This window comes from Xiphophorus maculatus, chromosome 15 (assembly GCF_002775205.1).
Source record: "Xiphophorus maculatus strain JP 163 A chromosome 15, X_maculatus-5.0-male, whole genome shotgun sequence".
Lineage (NCBI taxonomy): Eukaryota > Metazoa > Chordata > Actinopteri > Cyprinodontiformes > Poeciliidae > Xiphophorus > Xiphophorus maculatus.
The window spans coordinates 20485737-20499508 of NC_036457.1; the positions used below are offsets into that span (position 1 = coordinate 20485737).

At 37.3% G+C, this 13772-nt stretch overlaps 1 protein-coding gene across 1 annotated transcript; it reads right to left on the reverse strand.

Moving 5' to 3' along the window:
* Positions 1-85: 85 nt before the first annotated feature.
* On the reverse strand, positions 86-7328 carry LOC102227206 (interleukin-17F-like). The gene is made up of 4 exons (XM_023347888.1): positions 7182-7328; positions 6712-6908; positions 4527-4670; positions 86-2465 (listed from the first exon to the last, which is right to left on the reverse strand). Exons 1-4 carry the CDS (start codon positions 7185-7187, stop codon positions 2339-2341), a joined length of 474 nt encoding a protein of 157 aa, XP_023203656.1. The 5' UTR covers positions 7188-7328; the 3' UTR covers positions 86-2338.
* Positions 7329-13772: the final 6444 nt, after the last annotated feature.

A 13772-nucleotide genomic window follows, 5' to 3' on the forward strand; every position in this document is an offset into this window, starting at 1 on the left:
AGACATAACAAATATGAATCTCTGTTGATGAAACAAAATAAAATTATAACAAACAGAATAAAAAATACACCAAAATAAACATTCATAAAATAACCATATTTATACTACAATTTGGCAGAAGAGCACAAAGTCATACCATCTCAACAAAGTACAATACGGAACATACAGCAATAAAAACATATTCCTATGATTAGGCATAAGGACAAAGGTAACCACTTGCTTTATTTTTTTTATTGGTCATTTATTGCGCGCCATCAGGGAACATAAAATGTATTATTTTATATGTATGCTTTGCAGTGAGTTTGTGACACACTGTACTCTAAACATCAAATATTGCCATAATATCATAGTGGCTATAAAATCTGGCTTTGGCTGTTGAAAATTAGTCAAGTTCTGTACAAGCTGATTTGAAGGGTGTTAACCAAAGGTAAAACATCAACTAAACAAAAAAAGACCAAAAAAATCTTCCTTAAAAAAGTTGTATCATGTTCCACAATATTCCACATTCACAACAACTGGGCTTGGGAAATGTGAACTTGAAAACATGTAAACATATCCAGTCAGAGAAAAATAAAGTAATAAAAGAAACAAAAGGTGATAAAATGTAGAATCTTCAAAAAGCAGATCTTTTTCAGTGCAACCACGTTTGTTGTGAGGAGGACATCTATGTAAACTACTATCAATTCCAAACCTGATATATGAAACTTCTTCATAAAACCCTACATGAACAGATTTAAATAATCACTTAAAACTCATTTTGTTTACAATTTGCTTCTCAATGATGTACAAAGATGCATGGCTGTAAAAGTATAGCAATCTGGCATTTCCCTTCTGCAGATCTAATACTGTGGAACACATAATTAATCTCCTGCGAAGCAAAGCTGCTAAAGATTTTTTCGACATATTGGAAACTTGCGGCACGAGCATCACATACGTCAGACACTGTATTGTGATATTTGGCAGTACAAAGGAGTTTACACATTGTATTTATGTTATTCTCAAGTCATTAAAAATTGACCTAATCTCTTGCAAAACTGTGCAGAGGCTTTATCTGCACTAAAGAAGATTCCCTCACATCAGCATGCCAAATGTTTTAACTGGCTCCAACAGCAGGGAGCTGGTATTAGGTTATTAGCTAAAATAATTCAGCTAATAATAGTTCTGACCATGTGGGGGCCCTCAGACTGTGCATAGAGATGTTAAATTCAGATTAGGTGTTTGTTAAAAATTGAAAAAGAAAACTATTGACAGAAATCTCATGGCAAAAGAAACAGTGTATCTGCTTTGACAGAGTAGTACCCTGTAAATTTTAAACCCTTTGTTCCAATGAAAACAGGAGAGCATCATAAGTGGCACAGATGGGAAAGAACTTCTACAATTTTTGCTTCATTTCTTAATGTTGACAAAATTATAGATTAATCGACATACATGGCAGGATAAGCAACACAATGAAAGTAGCTAGCAGTTAGGTTTTAAAAACACATTTTTTTGGCTGCTTTTATACACCATAAATACACTGGCAAATGTATTGAATAAAGGTGATTTGCTTAAAATACAATAAATAAATGAATCAGTTCTCTCAGCGGAAAGTGTTATGCAGTAAGGAGTACCTGACAAGATATTAAGGACACCAGTTATGTAGACAAGTAACAAGTCACAGTTATTAAAAGTACTTTCTACATCTATAGTCAACTATGCAGTTGAAACCAGATTGTTTGATATTAAATCTTATGTAAACTGACTTGTAATTGGAAAAGTTAAAAATGAAAGAAAAAAAATGACTTTTTGATTTAGAGTTGCTAGGATCATGCCAGAAGAATGAAAATGAGCTTTTTGGGGATTTTTTTTTGTTTTACTTTCTTTGAAGTCTTTGATTTACAGTCATTAAGACTGCAATGTCTTTAAATGATTTTACAAAGCCTTCAAAAGGTTCACTTAAAACCCAGGTATTTTAAGGCAACATGTTCAACACACTGCTTCCCTGTGTGACATCATGGACATGTGTAAAGAAATCGATCAATACCTCTCAAAAAACAGCTGTGAAAATCCATCAGTCCGGTTCATCCTTCAGTACAATTTCTGTTCAAATAATTATATTTGCACATAAAGTGTGTGAATCCCAAAATAAAATCATGTTCTTGTGGCATTTAGCGAATAGAAAAAAAATCTACGTAGCTCAAACTAACTACAAAATAGAAGAGTTTAGTCTAATTGACTAAATGGTCTTTTTTTCTTGCAGCATATAAAAATATCTATTGTCAACTGTACAACTTTTTAAATGCATAGACATTGACATGAATGATATGTGTAACCAGAACTTTTGTTGGATGTCTTGTTGTTACTCTTGTGGTATCACAGTGGGTCTCACACAGGTACAGCCAACTGTGATCTCCTCAGTCCCCAGCATGAAGATGTACTTATTCTGCTTCTTCCCTTTTTTGTTGTTGTTTCTTTTCTTTAAGGTTCTGTAGGGGGATATAAAACAATGCTGGTTAGTTTGATCATTCTGAACATGGGTCGAATGGTGGTGAGGGCCAGCGCTGTTAAATTTAAATTTAAATTTAAATTAAATTTAAATAATTTCCCTGCTGGGATGAATAAAGTAATTCTAAATCGGCAAGAAGGTCCCGGGTTCAAATCTCACCTCTTGGGTTCTGCTGAGGTGGAATTTGCATGCTCTCCGTCTGCATTTGGCTTCCTCTAGATCAGTGTTTCTCAAACTTTTTCAGGCAGTAGACCACTTAACCCATTTAACAAAAACTCATGCACCACCTAAGCTTAAATTGCCCCGCAATAACACATCTTAATCCATACAACCTGAAATGAAAATATTAGTTTCTTAACTCACTTATTGCTGTTGATCCTAATGAGAATGGTAGCGCTGTTTTGCAAATGTGATTGGTCACGACAAAAAATAGAGGTCACATTTAAAAAAAAAATAAGTCTGTAGAATTTTTGAGTTATTTAGAGATTCTGAAACTGTGGATTTTAAAATTTCCAATTATGTCAAACACGTGGAAATTAAAAAGAAAGTCTTATTGTGTGCATTAATAACATTTTAGGGTAATTTGTAATTTGTAATCATAATAAAAGACAAATAGAGTTCAGTTGTTTTGTCTCTATATGGGTAGGAATACAAACTTGTGTGTATGGATTTCCTCTTATTGTTGAATAAAGTCAGGCTGTTATATTTAAGGTTATGTAGTGTGTAAACGAAGTTTCAAGTGGGATCTTTGTTGAATGGCTTATAGAAGATTTTTTGACACATTCAGTCTGCCTCTACAACAAGTGGAAAATGGTGTTCCTGTAGTTCACAACTGTGAAAATTTGGAAAAATTGTCCTGATAGTTCACTATTACCAGTATAAGTGTGTGTGTGTAGGTGTGTAGGTTTCTTTTCTGTGCGTCTCTATAGACGCTATTCCACTCGCAAGTCGCACACTAACAGTTTTATGTCCCATTCAGTTCTACTCCAGCTTTTCCATTATATGCTGTGTTCCTCACTATTGTAGCATGCAGCAGCTGTGTTCAACTCCCTGCTGATGTTTGCAGCGACACTCAGCAATGGAGAACCTCAATGTTATGGTTCTTATGGACTCAAATAAACCCAGATATTTCATTTTGTCTTTTCATTGCTGGCTCAAGCATAATGATAAATTCTCAGATCAGCTGATTATTTCCCTATACATATACATATTTACATTCTGGCACTTTATTTTTTTAAATGTGCAACATTTTGGATTTCTGAATTTAGATAATGCAGTCAAAAGATGTAAACCAATAGCCACGCCTGAACTTTTTTCTTAATCCAAAGGAAATATAAATTCCCATCTCAAGCTAATATTATGTAGCGTCAATGTTTCACACTGCAGTTCTGTCAGAACGGTAACCACATCTTCACCGTTTCTCTCAAAAATATTTTGACTGAAATAGATCATATTTTTAAAAAACCACCAACTTTGTTTCTGTAATGAGATTACCCATAATGCAGACTCTTTAATGCATTTTAGGTTCTTATCACGCAATGGGATTAAATAGGTCTGTTTCTCATCAAACTTTTACCCAATGGCAACAAAGCCTGCAAAAATGCAGTGGCTTCAAAGCTACTCTCAACACAAAGCCCAGTCTGGGATTATATGCATAAAAGCATTTCCCTGAGGTTTAGATGGATTTACACCCCTCAAAAAACAAATTCATATTCAAAGATATCCATACCAGTAGTAGTTTTGGTACCATTTTAACAGCATGTGTCCACTGTAAGGTAGCTAGGGTGCTACTTTAAAATCATAGCATCTGATGCGGTTAGCTTTTTTAAGTATTTATTCTTCACAGATGATCTCTGCTGTTTTTCTTCCACCCTGCTTCAACTGGGAATGTGTTAAATAGTGTTATTCCTCTGAATTACATTCCTAACTTTCTAACATTGCTTTTTATGGCTGAACTGCACACAAACAGATCTGTGACCTATAAACGAAACTGGAGGCAAAACAGCGAAATGAAGCTTCACTTCCCACATCAGAGGCTCACCTGTACAGAACCAGGACTTGATATTTGATGGGTTTGACCTGCAGAGTTGCATCCTCTCCTCTACCCTGGAGGTTCAGACAGCCAAATGTGCTGCAGTTGGCCTGCAAGATCTTCTGGGGTAAACGGGAGGAGTTGTAAGAATCTCTAGAGAGAGAAAGATTTTTTTTTAAAATCAGTCAGTTCAAAGGAAAACATTTGATCTGTTCATCAGTTTTCCTGCAGGTAGCTAGTAGTCAGCAAAATGGCGACCAGAAAAGTTGGGAGAAAACACCAGAGTCATTTGTTTGTAAAATGATAATTGAATACATTTTTTTTGAAAATTGTCTCTTCTGTTAAATATTTATTACCTAATCAATGTCACAATAGAATGCTTTGGTTCATTTTTAGGTGTCGGATTCAAAAGTATGAAGAGACTAAAACTACTACAATAACTAATAAAACTAAACTAAAGCTAAACAATATTTACGTAATAATAACTAATCAAAACTAGCAAATACACTCTTAAAACTAATCACAACTAAGTAAATTAGACAAACAGAAAGTCACAATGAAATAAAACTAAGCTATGATGAAAAACATAAAACTGTTCTAACCCTGTAGAAGAGTCTCAAATATTCACAAATCTTAGCTATTTGTGGACGACTGTTGCCTGTAAGACACTACTGGGGATCCATTTGAAGTCCATTAAAACAGGAGATTAGAAAAACTAAATAGTTTGACAATGGAAAACAGTGTCTGTTTGGAAACTATCAAGGCAGCAGCGTTTTAAATACAACTAGGAGACTACGAAAAATGTCTGTTAAGCAGCTCATTGCTAACATTCCAAGAAAATAGCCCAAAATAATACCAGCAAAATAAGTGAACGTACACTTGCTTTGTACAAATATCATATAACTGTGGTATTGTTTTTAGTCAAGGTTATCCAATGGTTAGAATTTCATACCAACCAATGCTGGCCATTTTGCCGCTTCGCCATTTTGGCCACTTTGGTTTTTGTACCTGAATTATTTCAATTACGAAACGCTACAGTGTTCCACCGAAGAATCGTAACAGCCAAAAATCAGTTCGTACATGGCGAGAAGGACGATTCATAGACGTTTTGACAACTGACAGTTGAAAGTACATTTTTATCTTTTACTCATAGAATACAGTGAGGAAATGTGGTAAAACTGATGGCTGCAGAATATCATGAAATTAAATGAGACTGTTTTCATTGACTATCCTCATAGTTGGTGAAAATACCAAATTCCAGCGCAATGCTTTAAATATATTAGTAAACATTGATGCTTATATACAAAAAAAAAGGTAGAAGAAAGGGACAAGATGGCAAAGCATATGTAAAAAGTCTGGCAAAGAGGTGAATTTACCAGGAGCTTATGCCAATTTACGGCTAGTTGGGTATAAAAAAACAACTACTAAATAGTTTCTCCATATGACTCAGGGAGAACATTCCACAATATAAAAATCTGATTGAGAAACAAGCCAAGCAGCCTATTTAAATTCAGATGTGGCAAAACCACAAAGTTGTTTCTTTTCCCAATCCTTTTTTATGTATCAACAATGATTGCCACATAAAGGACAGGATTAAAAATTCCTCTTGACTGTGGTTGGGGTGTCTTTTTTGTTGTATAAAAAACCCAGAAAAGCTCTAAAACACATTAAAAACATGTTCTTCTGTCACCACGTAGGAAGATGTTGAATGGCATCTAAAATTAAACCGACATTTAGTAATTTTTTGAGGTTTTGGTTTAACTCATTGCAACAACAAAAAAATAGCTCATACAAATGAGATTTAAATTTGTCCCAAACTTTTAAAGCTTCTTGAATTTCAGAAATAAAATGCTGACTTCTTGAAGAAAGAAGTGACATCTAAAACTACTTAGAATCCTCTTTTTAAAAGGTATGACTATCAGCTCATATTTACACCCTTCTCTTTCTTCAACCTTCACAGTCTATAGAAAATTATAGCCATTGTCACTGGAAAAGAATTTGAGCCATGCAGTGGGTAGTCAGCCAGATGTGGACCCTCTTCTCAGCCAAAATGCATTCATGCTGGACTCAGCCCCAGGCGAACGGCACATCATTGGTTCCAGATTTCAGACGTTTTAACCCAAGACTGAAGGATAAAGCGCGTCAACACGGGGATCTGAAAAGCAACGCAGCGGCACGCGTGGGGCTTCCTCACATGTACGTCCACGGCGACAAAGACAAGTTGGCGATGTTTGATGCAGAGGTGTGGGAGAGGTAAGATTTCACAGAGGGATCCAGGGCCAGCTGCATCGTTTTGCTCCTCGGTCTGATCTGCTGCACCGAGATGATCCGTTTTTTGCTGGCGACGGGAATCACCGAGACAAAACCCAGCAGCAGAAAAGCTCTCGTCAGCTGAAGAAGTAAAACACGAGAAAGTCGGAATAAGGGCTTTTCCTAAGTGTTGCACATTAAAAACATCTGTACATCTTCTGGCTACTTTTAAACTCTAATCATGGTGATTTGAGTGGATTAAAAATGAACATTTAATGTAACAAATTGCTAAACCTGAGAAAACCACTGCTGCAGAATAATTATATTATGTCACATAACCCTTATATTCACCCTGTGATAAAAATCTCCTGGCGATTGATGAGAGATGGAGATAAGTAAATTACTCTGACTCACCAGCATTATGACTGAGTCCTCTCAAACGTTTCAGCTTCAACTGCGGCGCTCCTGTGCTGTCCTGTGTTTGATCTCAGCCAGTGTTTTTATGCAGGCAGGCGGTGTTGGGGTGTGGGCTGCCAACTTGTGCGGCGAAGCGCATTTCCGCCATGCCTTAACAGATTTTTGTAGAGGCTCGACTTTTTCTTTGTTATTCTCTTTTTTTTGTTTCTTTTCGTCCACATCCATGCGTTTCTCTTTTCACACACACACACACAAAAAAAAGTTCCCCTGCAGAAAACCTCAAAGGCAACACCGTCATGAGTCTGTCAAAAAGTGTGAAAATGTTTCTTCACCTACAGACCTCCATTCTTTGTTTTCAAAAGTTCACTTCCTGTTAGTTGCATAAGAAACCCCCCATTTTTTGCAGAAAGAGGCTTTTCTGTGTACATAAAAACACACATAAAAGCAAACATGTTTGCAACTGGTTGCCCATTTCTTTAAACACGGTGCGACTAAAATCCCGCTTTTTCCAGCCGCTGACGTTCTTAAAATGAACTTGGACCACACGTCGTTCTGGTCCATCTCAACATTGACTTCTAAATTTTTTTTTTTTTAATTAGCTGACTAAATCGTTTACTAGTTTACTTTTATAGCAACCCCTACACACTGCCAACGCAGCCTAAACAATGTAGGTCAAGGAAATGCTGACGGAGCTTCTTGTAATAAATCAGCATAACTCCAAAGGCAAACACAGTGATAACATCTCTTCATCTCACGCCTCACGTATGAGTAAGGACCCGAAAAACTGGAGCAAAGCTTGTTCTGGAGAAAAGAGAGAGAGAGACCCGTTTGTCAGTGACAGGCAGTCTGGCACCTGTAGCTACAGATAAACGAAGTGATCACAGAAAATGAGGTGAAGGCACAATAAAGTTGAAACGGGTGAAAGAGTCGGGTTTGCATCTTAGCAAAGCTCCAGATTAGCGACGCTCCATAACTGACCACTCATTCTGCGACAATAGTGAACAGATTTATATTCTAATTGAACACGTTTGTACTTACTTTATGCTTTATATTGTCTTTTTTGAAGACAGCTGTTTTTCACATTTAGTCATCTTACAACCAAGGAAACATTCATGCTTCAAAATCTTAGTTGAAGCTACAAGACCTTGGTAATACAAATTGTAATATGATGGAAAAATATTCAATAAGCTACAAAGATCTGCCAAGGATTGTTTGGTCATCTATTTCTCATTACTACAAAATTCATATGAAATCAACCGTCAGGGAGCAAAAAACTCATAACTTCTTGTTTTGACCAATATTTCTTCTCAATTCTTCTGCCAAAATGCAGCTCCTCCGTTCCAAACAGTTCCCAGTGCACTGTCCCACCAAGCCAAGCAGGTGCTGTTTTTGGACATGTTTCAGCAAATCTCTTTCCTAAATTGAACAAAAGTTGAAAAGCATTTACAAACATTTACTTCTCCATCAGATTTAATGACTGGCTGAGAGTGCTTAAATAGTCCTAGACATCTAAAGAAGAAACAAAAAGATGGCGATGATGAGAAGTGAGAGCTGTGCTGGTGCAAAAATGCCAATACAAGGAATGAGTAATTTGACACAATAAAATGAGAGCAAGCTAAATATCTAATTGGGGTCAGAATCTATTTTTCGATGCACTGCAATGCAGACATGGATGATTAAAACACATAGTGTCGTGGCCCTTTCTTTGCATGAAACAACCCCTTTACTGAAACAACCAACTCCCACGCATAACAACAACGTCAAAACAAAGTAATGGAATAACAAGCAGGGAACACAGCTTCAACTTGAGATGCATCAACAGCTGTTGCCAAGGCACCTTATGTCGCCACGACTACGCATTTTCTGCTGGTAACGTTTTGGGTTTCACTGCTCTGGCCCAAAGCAGGGGAGTGAAGGAAAGTAATGCAAGTCCAAATAGGAATGGATTTAATTTAAAAAAATATATATAGGAGTGGAAATGGTAAGAAGGATTTAGTTTTAGTTACAGATGAAGTGAGAGAACATGCGAGTAGGTCAGTTGTTCGTTTGGAATCATGTTCTACTTTCTGAGCCGTTGTACTGATGTCTACAGTGAATTCTGGACGTGGTAAATGGCTTGTATTTTCTCTGGTCCATTCACTAAAACGCACCCCAAGGTTCAGTCAATTTGTTACTTGTATCCGAGATTTTGCTTTTCAGTCCGGACTCAAATCTTTTGACTACAGGTGAGGGTGAGAACAAGATGGATTGGTAATCTGAGTGTAGGTTTCTGGTTCAGTTTTTCTTGAGAAACCCCCCACACTACTGCTGATTAAGCTCCAATCCATCTACTCACCACCAGGTCCATCCTGCTAATTTTTTCCTCTTTATATAACCTGGTAAAACTCCACTGACATCCAGATCTCATTTTCAATGATTCATACTCTTCTTCCTTTCAAGTTCTGTTCTAATCCTCCATATGATATTGTAGAAGCAGGTCAACTACAACAACTCAAGTATGTTCAGTCTTCAACAACTTGATATGGTCTGTCTGACAAACTTCCATTCTGTTTAATGCTTACCACCATTAGGACCTGCGGTCTATGGGTGATATGTAGCCCTCCGAACTGGCAAAGCCATTGACTTCTGAACAAAGTGAATTTGAGAACATCAGTTTGTCCAGAATTGCATCTGCAGACATGTTCACCGAATGATGTTCAAAACCACCTAGAGACGACGCAAGAGATTTCGCTAAGTTTTTTCTTGCCTGTGATATGACTAATGCCACACAGCTAGTTGTTTTTGTGCATGGGGCCACAACAGACGTTGAGTCCGCTAGCTATGAAGTAACCAAATGAGAAGATCTGTTCCATCACGTTCGCCCGGACAAATTTGAACTGTCATTTGAGAAGCCGAGTGGCCTCGCTACGGATGGAGCACCAAAAGGGATTGACTGATTAAATTAAAAAATAAAATGAGCCGCCGTCTGGATCGTTTTTATTTAGTTATACGCCACTGTCTTGTGCGTCAAGAGAATCTGTGTGCTCATGTTTGAGGATGAGCGAGATGATGACAGCTATTGTTTCTATTGTAAAGTTGATCAAAAGCAGATGGATAAAAAGCCTTTAATTCAGGAAGAATATACCCCTATATACTTATGCTGATGTCTCATGTGTGGTTTTCTTGTTTTGACCTTGTCTCAGCTGACAATATGGAGAACAATGAATATTTTTCAGTCCAGCAGTTTATACAGAAGAAAACCACACATTATTCTTCGTAGGCAGACATCCTCTAAAAACTATTCCGGATTTGTGCTCTGGCTTAATACGCGATTTAAAATGATTTTTGTCCGAGTTCAACAAATTTTTTGATGTGTTTTTTTTTTTTTTTTTGCTGTCGGTGTTTTTATTTTTAATATGACTGAATGAATACTAACATATAAAAAAAAAATTTGTTTGCTTGTTTTTAAACACTCCCTCTTCCACTCCACTGTGGGCGTGTCCTGTCTTTTGCCTCTCTCACCACTGGAGACAGGCAATGAATTATTTTAAATTGAAAACTTATTTAGTTATGTGCTTTATAAATTATTGAATTGCATTGAAATGAGCTATATTAATTTCAATGATGTATGCATTTCCAGTTTTATTTAAACTACAAATGATTACAAATTATTTATTTTTTTGGACCGTGGACTTTCTCAACACTTTCAGAGAGAGCAACCAATTCTCTGCCTCTGAACTGTGCGTCTTCTGCCACCTAGTGGTTGGCAAGATGTAGGCTTCTGTGAGCACACTGAGCACTACTGTACATTGTGGATATTGAATTACATGAAGGAAAATGTTTCATAATTATTTAATTTGACAAATACACTTTTGGATTTAATGATATAACTGAAATATTAGCAAAGTGAGATATATCTAGAAACATCACAAGACTGTTGAGTTACTGAAAGTTCTCAACTTTTTCCAACAACTTCCTTCTAATCAGTAAAATACAAGAAAAATTGTATTACCTCCAAATGTATTGCTTAAGCAATAACAAAGTTTATTCTGTGTTCTGCTTTGTTGTTTTGCACACAGCATATTAAATTAGAAATGTACTATGACCTCAGCTGATGACACACTGCGATAATTCATAGAAAAGCCAGACAGTTTTTTTTCACTTTCCCCAACATCCATCACGAGGTCCACTTTTCAACAACAGCATGTTTAAATCTTAGTGAAGCAAGCGAGATATGGATTCCAGACATCAGACGAATGTACATAAAGTTGGTCATGGACCAAACACGGGTTGTTTGCAGAAATGAAGCAGCTCCAGCTAATCTTTCGAAGGTAGACATGGTTGCCCTTAACATCCAAGTCAACTATGTGGTATAGAAATCCAAGGGAAATCAGTTCCTTCTGGTGAATTTGAGAAGCTCGGCCAGAATCATCTCCCTCTGCTGCCTCCAGGCCTCTTCAACTGAAAGGAAATCCATCGAGCATGTCAGTCACCTCTAAGGCCAAAAAAACAAAAGAAACACGTCAGTGCCTCTACTTCCTCTCAGGCACCTCACTTATACCGCCTGAGTTTCTCAGGCCAATACCAACAAACAGAGTGGGCTCACTCCCAGGCCCTGTTTGACTGTGTGGCTTCCAACTCACAAGACCACAAGAGAAAGTCACAGCTACAGTCAATGAGAGCGTTCTGAACGAGCTTCAGTTCCTTAAATCTGTCATTCTTTTACATATTTCTTAAAAGGCTATAATATGAAGCAGATAATCTGTGAAAATATTGATCTCCTCCACCTCCTTCCAGTGCTTCTATTGCCGTCTACACAAATGTACCACTTCAAGTCAAAAACAACCACTCAGACCTAGCAGGAGGGTCTTAGCGCTGTCAATAAAGCTCATGTATACACTGCTCAGTCTGCTAATGGTAGAAAAACAACTTACCAATTTTCTAATTAGCACTGAGAGAAGACAGAGGAGCTCAATTTTTTTTTTCTCCACAGATTATCTGTCTCGTACCATAATGTCAGGATGTAGCGACAATTTTAATAAACGTAAAAATATATACATATATTTTATAAAGGTTACAAATTGCAGACTTAAGCATCAGGTGGAAAAAAATGCTTTGAGCAGTGAGAATCTGCCAAAAAAAATTAATAAAAAAATCAGCTGAAGACTAACCTTGAACAACAGGAGGAAACAATCAAATCTCTGAAGGGTCAAGTTGCAGAACTGAGAGCAGAGATTAAAAATGAGCATCATAAAGGTTCCTCGTGAAAAGACCAATCGTGTCCGTGCAAACTGACGACTCCGACTAAACAGAGGCGGCCAGGCAAACGGTGCTCCACAAAAACAGAGGTGATAGAGGCCACCCACAATGATCACACGAGACAGAATACTAACAGAGGCCTCAATGCAAACCCAGGCAAGCATGGAAACCCTTGCGACTACAAAAATGCAGGCCGCCATCCAAATGTGAGCTCGCATGCAAAGAGAAGACCTTCCCGTAACAGAACCCAGTAGGCAAAAACAGCTTCAAGCAATTAGAAACACTTGATCACAAACAGAGTTTAACAAACCAAGTGTTCGGTTGTGTTTCTGTTGCAGTTACCACAGGAGGACAAAAGACACATACTGATGTTTATGTATAATTTTTGCAAGTAAATATGATGCGTAGTCCTCTAGTATTGCAATAGGACATGCTTCTCAGACACAAAATCAGCGTTTCCACAGGGACAGGGGCAAATCCAGCTTCATTTTTTTGTTGTTTTACACTGATTTGTGTCAAATGTGGGTGTCGCGCTCAAGGCCTGTTTCATATTTACTAAAAGCGCAGAGATTATTTTAAGCAGAAGCGATTATTCATCACATCTTCAGCCTGATCAAAGTCATGAGAGACTGAAAGTCTCGGCGTACGCCTCAGACACGTTGCAGTGATTGCTGTGAAGCACTTCTATCAAAAAGGTCAATCTGAGCAAAGTTCACCAGATGAGATTCAGAGCAGCCTACTTAATAAATCCAAATAAGAGCATGAAAGAGATCCGCAAACCCGCGGCGTCATTTTGCAACATGTGCGGGAGCGTACGTTGTTAAAGGATCATCCCCCCACGCAGAGTGAGATCTGGATCCGATGGGGGTTTCAATCACTTCTTGGAAACAGAGGTTTGGAGGCAGGAAGACGTTCAACCGTGTGACGGTTGTTCCGGGAAACAGCAGAGTTTCCCTGAACTAATGACCATCTTTTTCGATCACCAAGTCCACAAGGAAATTGATTCAAAGTAAGCAACTCGGTTTGAAATGAACAATATCTAAATGCGACAACATGAAGGAATGAGTTGAGATGACCTTTTGTTGTTCTTTACTGTTTATTTGCATGGGGACGAGCGTTACACAGAAACATTAATTAAAAAAAGTTCTGTAACAAAGGGCTTTTAATTGATCATTTATTGCAAAAAATTTCCTATAACATTTTTTTATTTATCATCACAATAAATTCCAATTAATGTTAAAAAAAACTTAATATTTTCACCATTTTCTCCACCGTCTTTTTCCAGGAGAACCTCAATAGATAAAAATAAATTCAAAAATATGATTAAATGAAGTCTCTATATGCCGTTTA

Bases quoted from the DNA above. Each gene is read 5' to 3' on its own strand.
- LOC102227206 (XM_023347888.1), bottom strand. The intron at 4,671-6,711 runs GTGAGGAAGCCC...TTCTCTCTCTAG, and splicing joins TTGTCGCCGTGGACGTACAT to AGATTCTTACAACTCCTCCC. The intron at 2,466-4,526 runs GTGAGCCTCTGA...ATCCCCCTACAG, and splicing joins CAAGTCCTGGTTCTGTACAG to AACCTTAAAGAAAAGAAACA.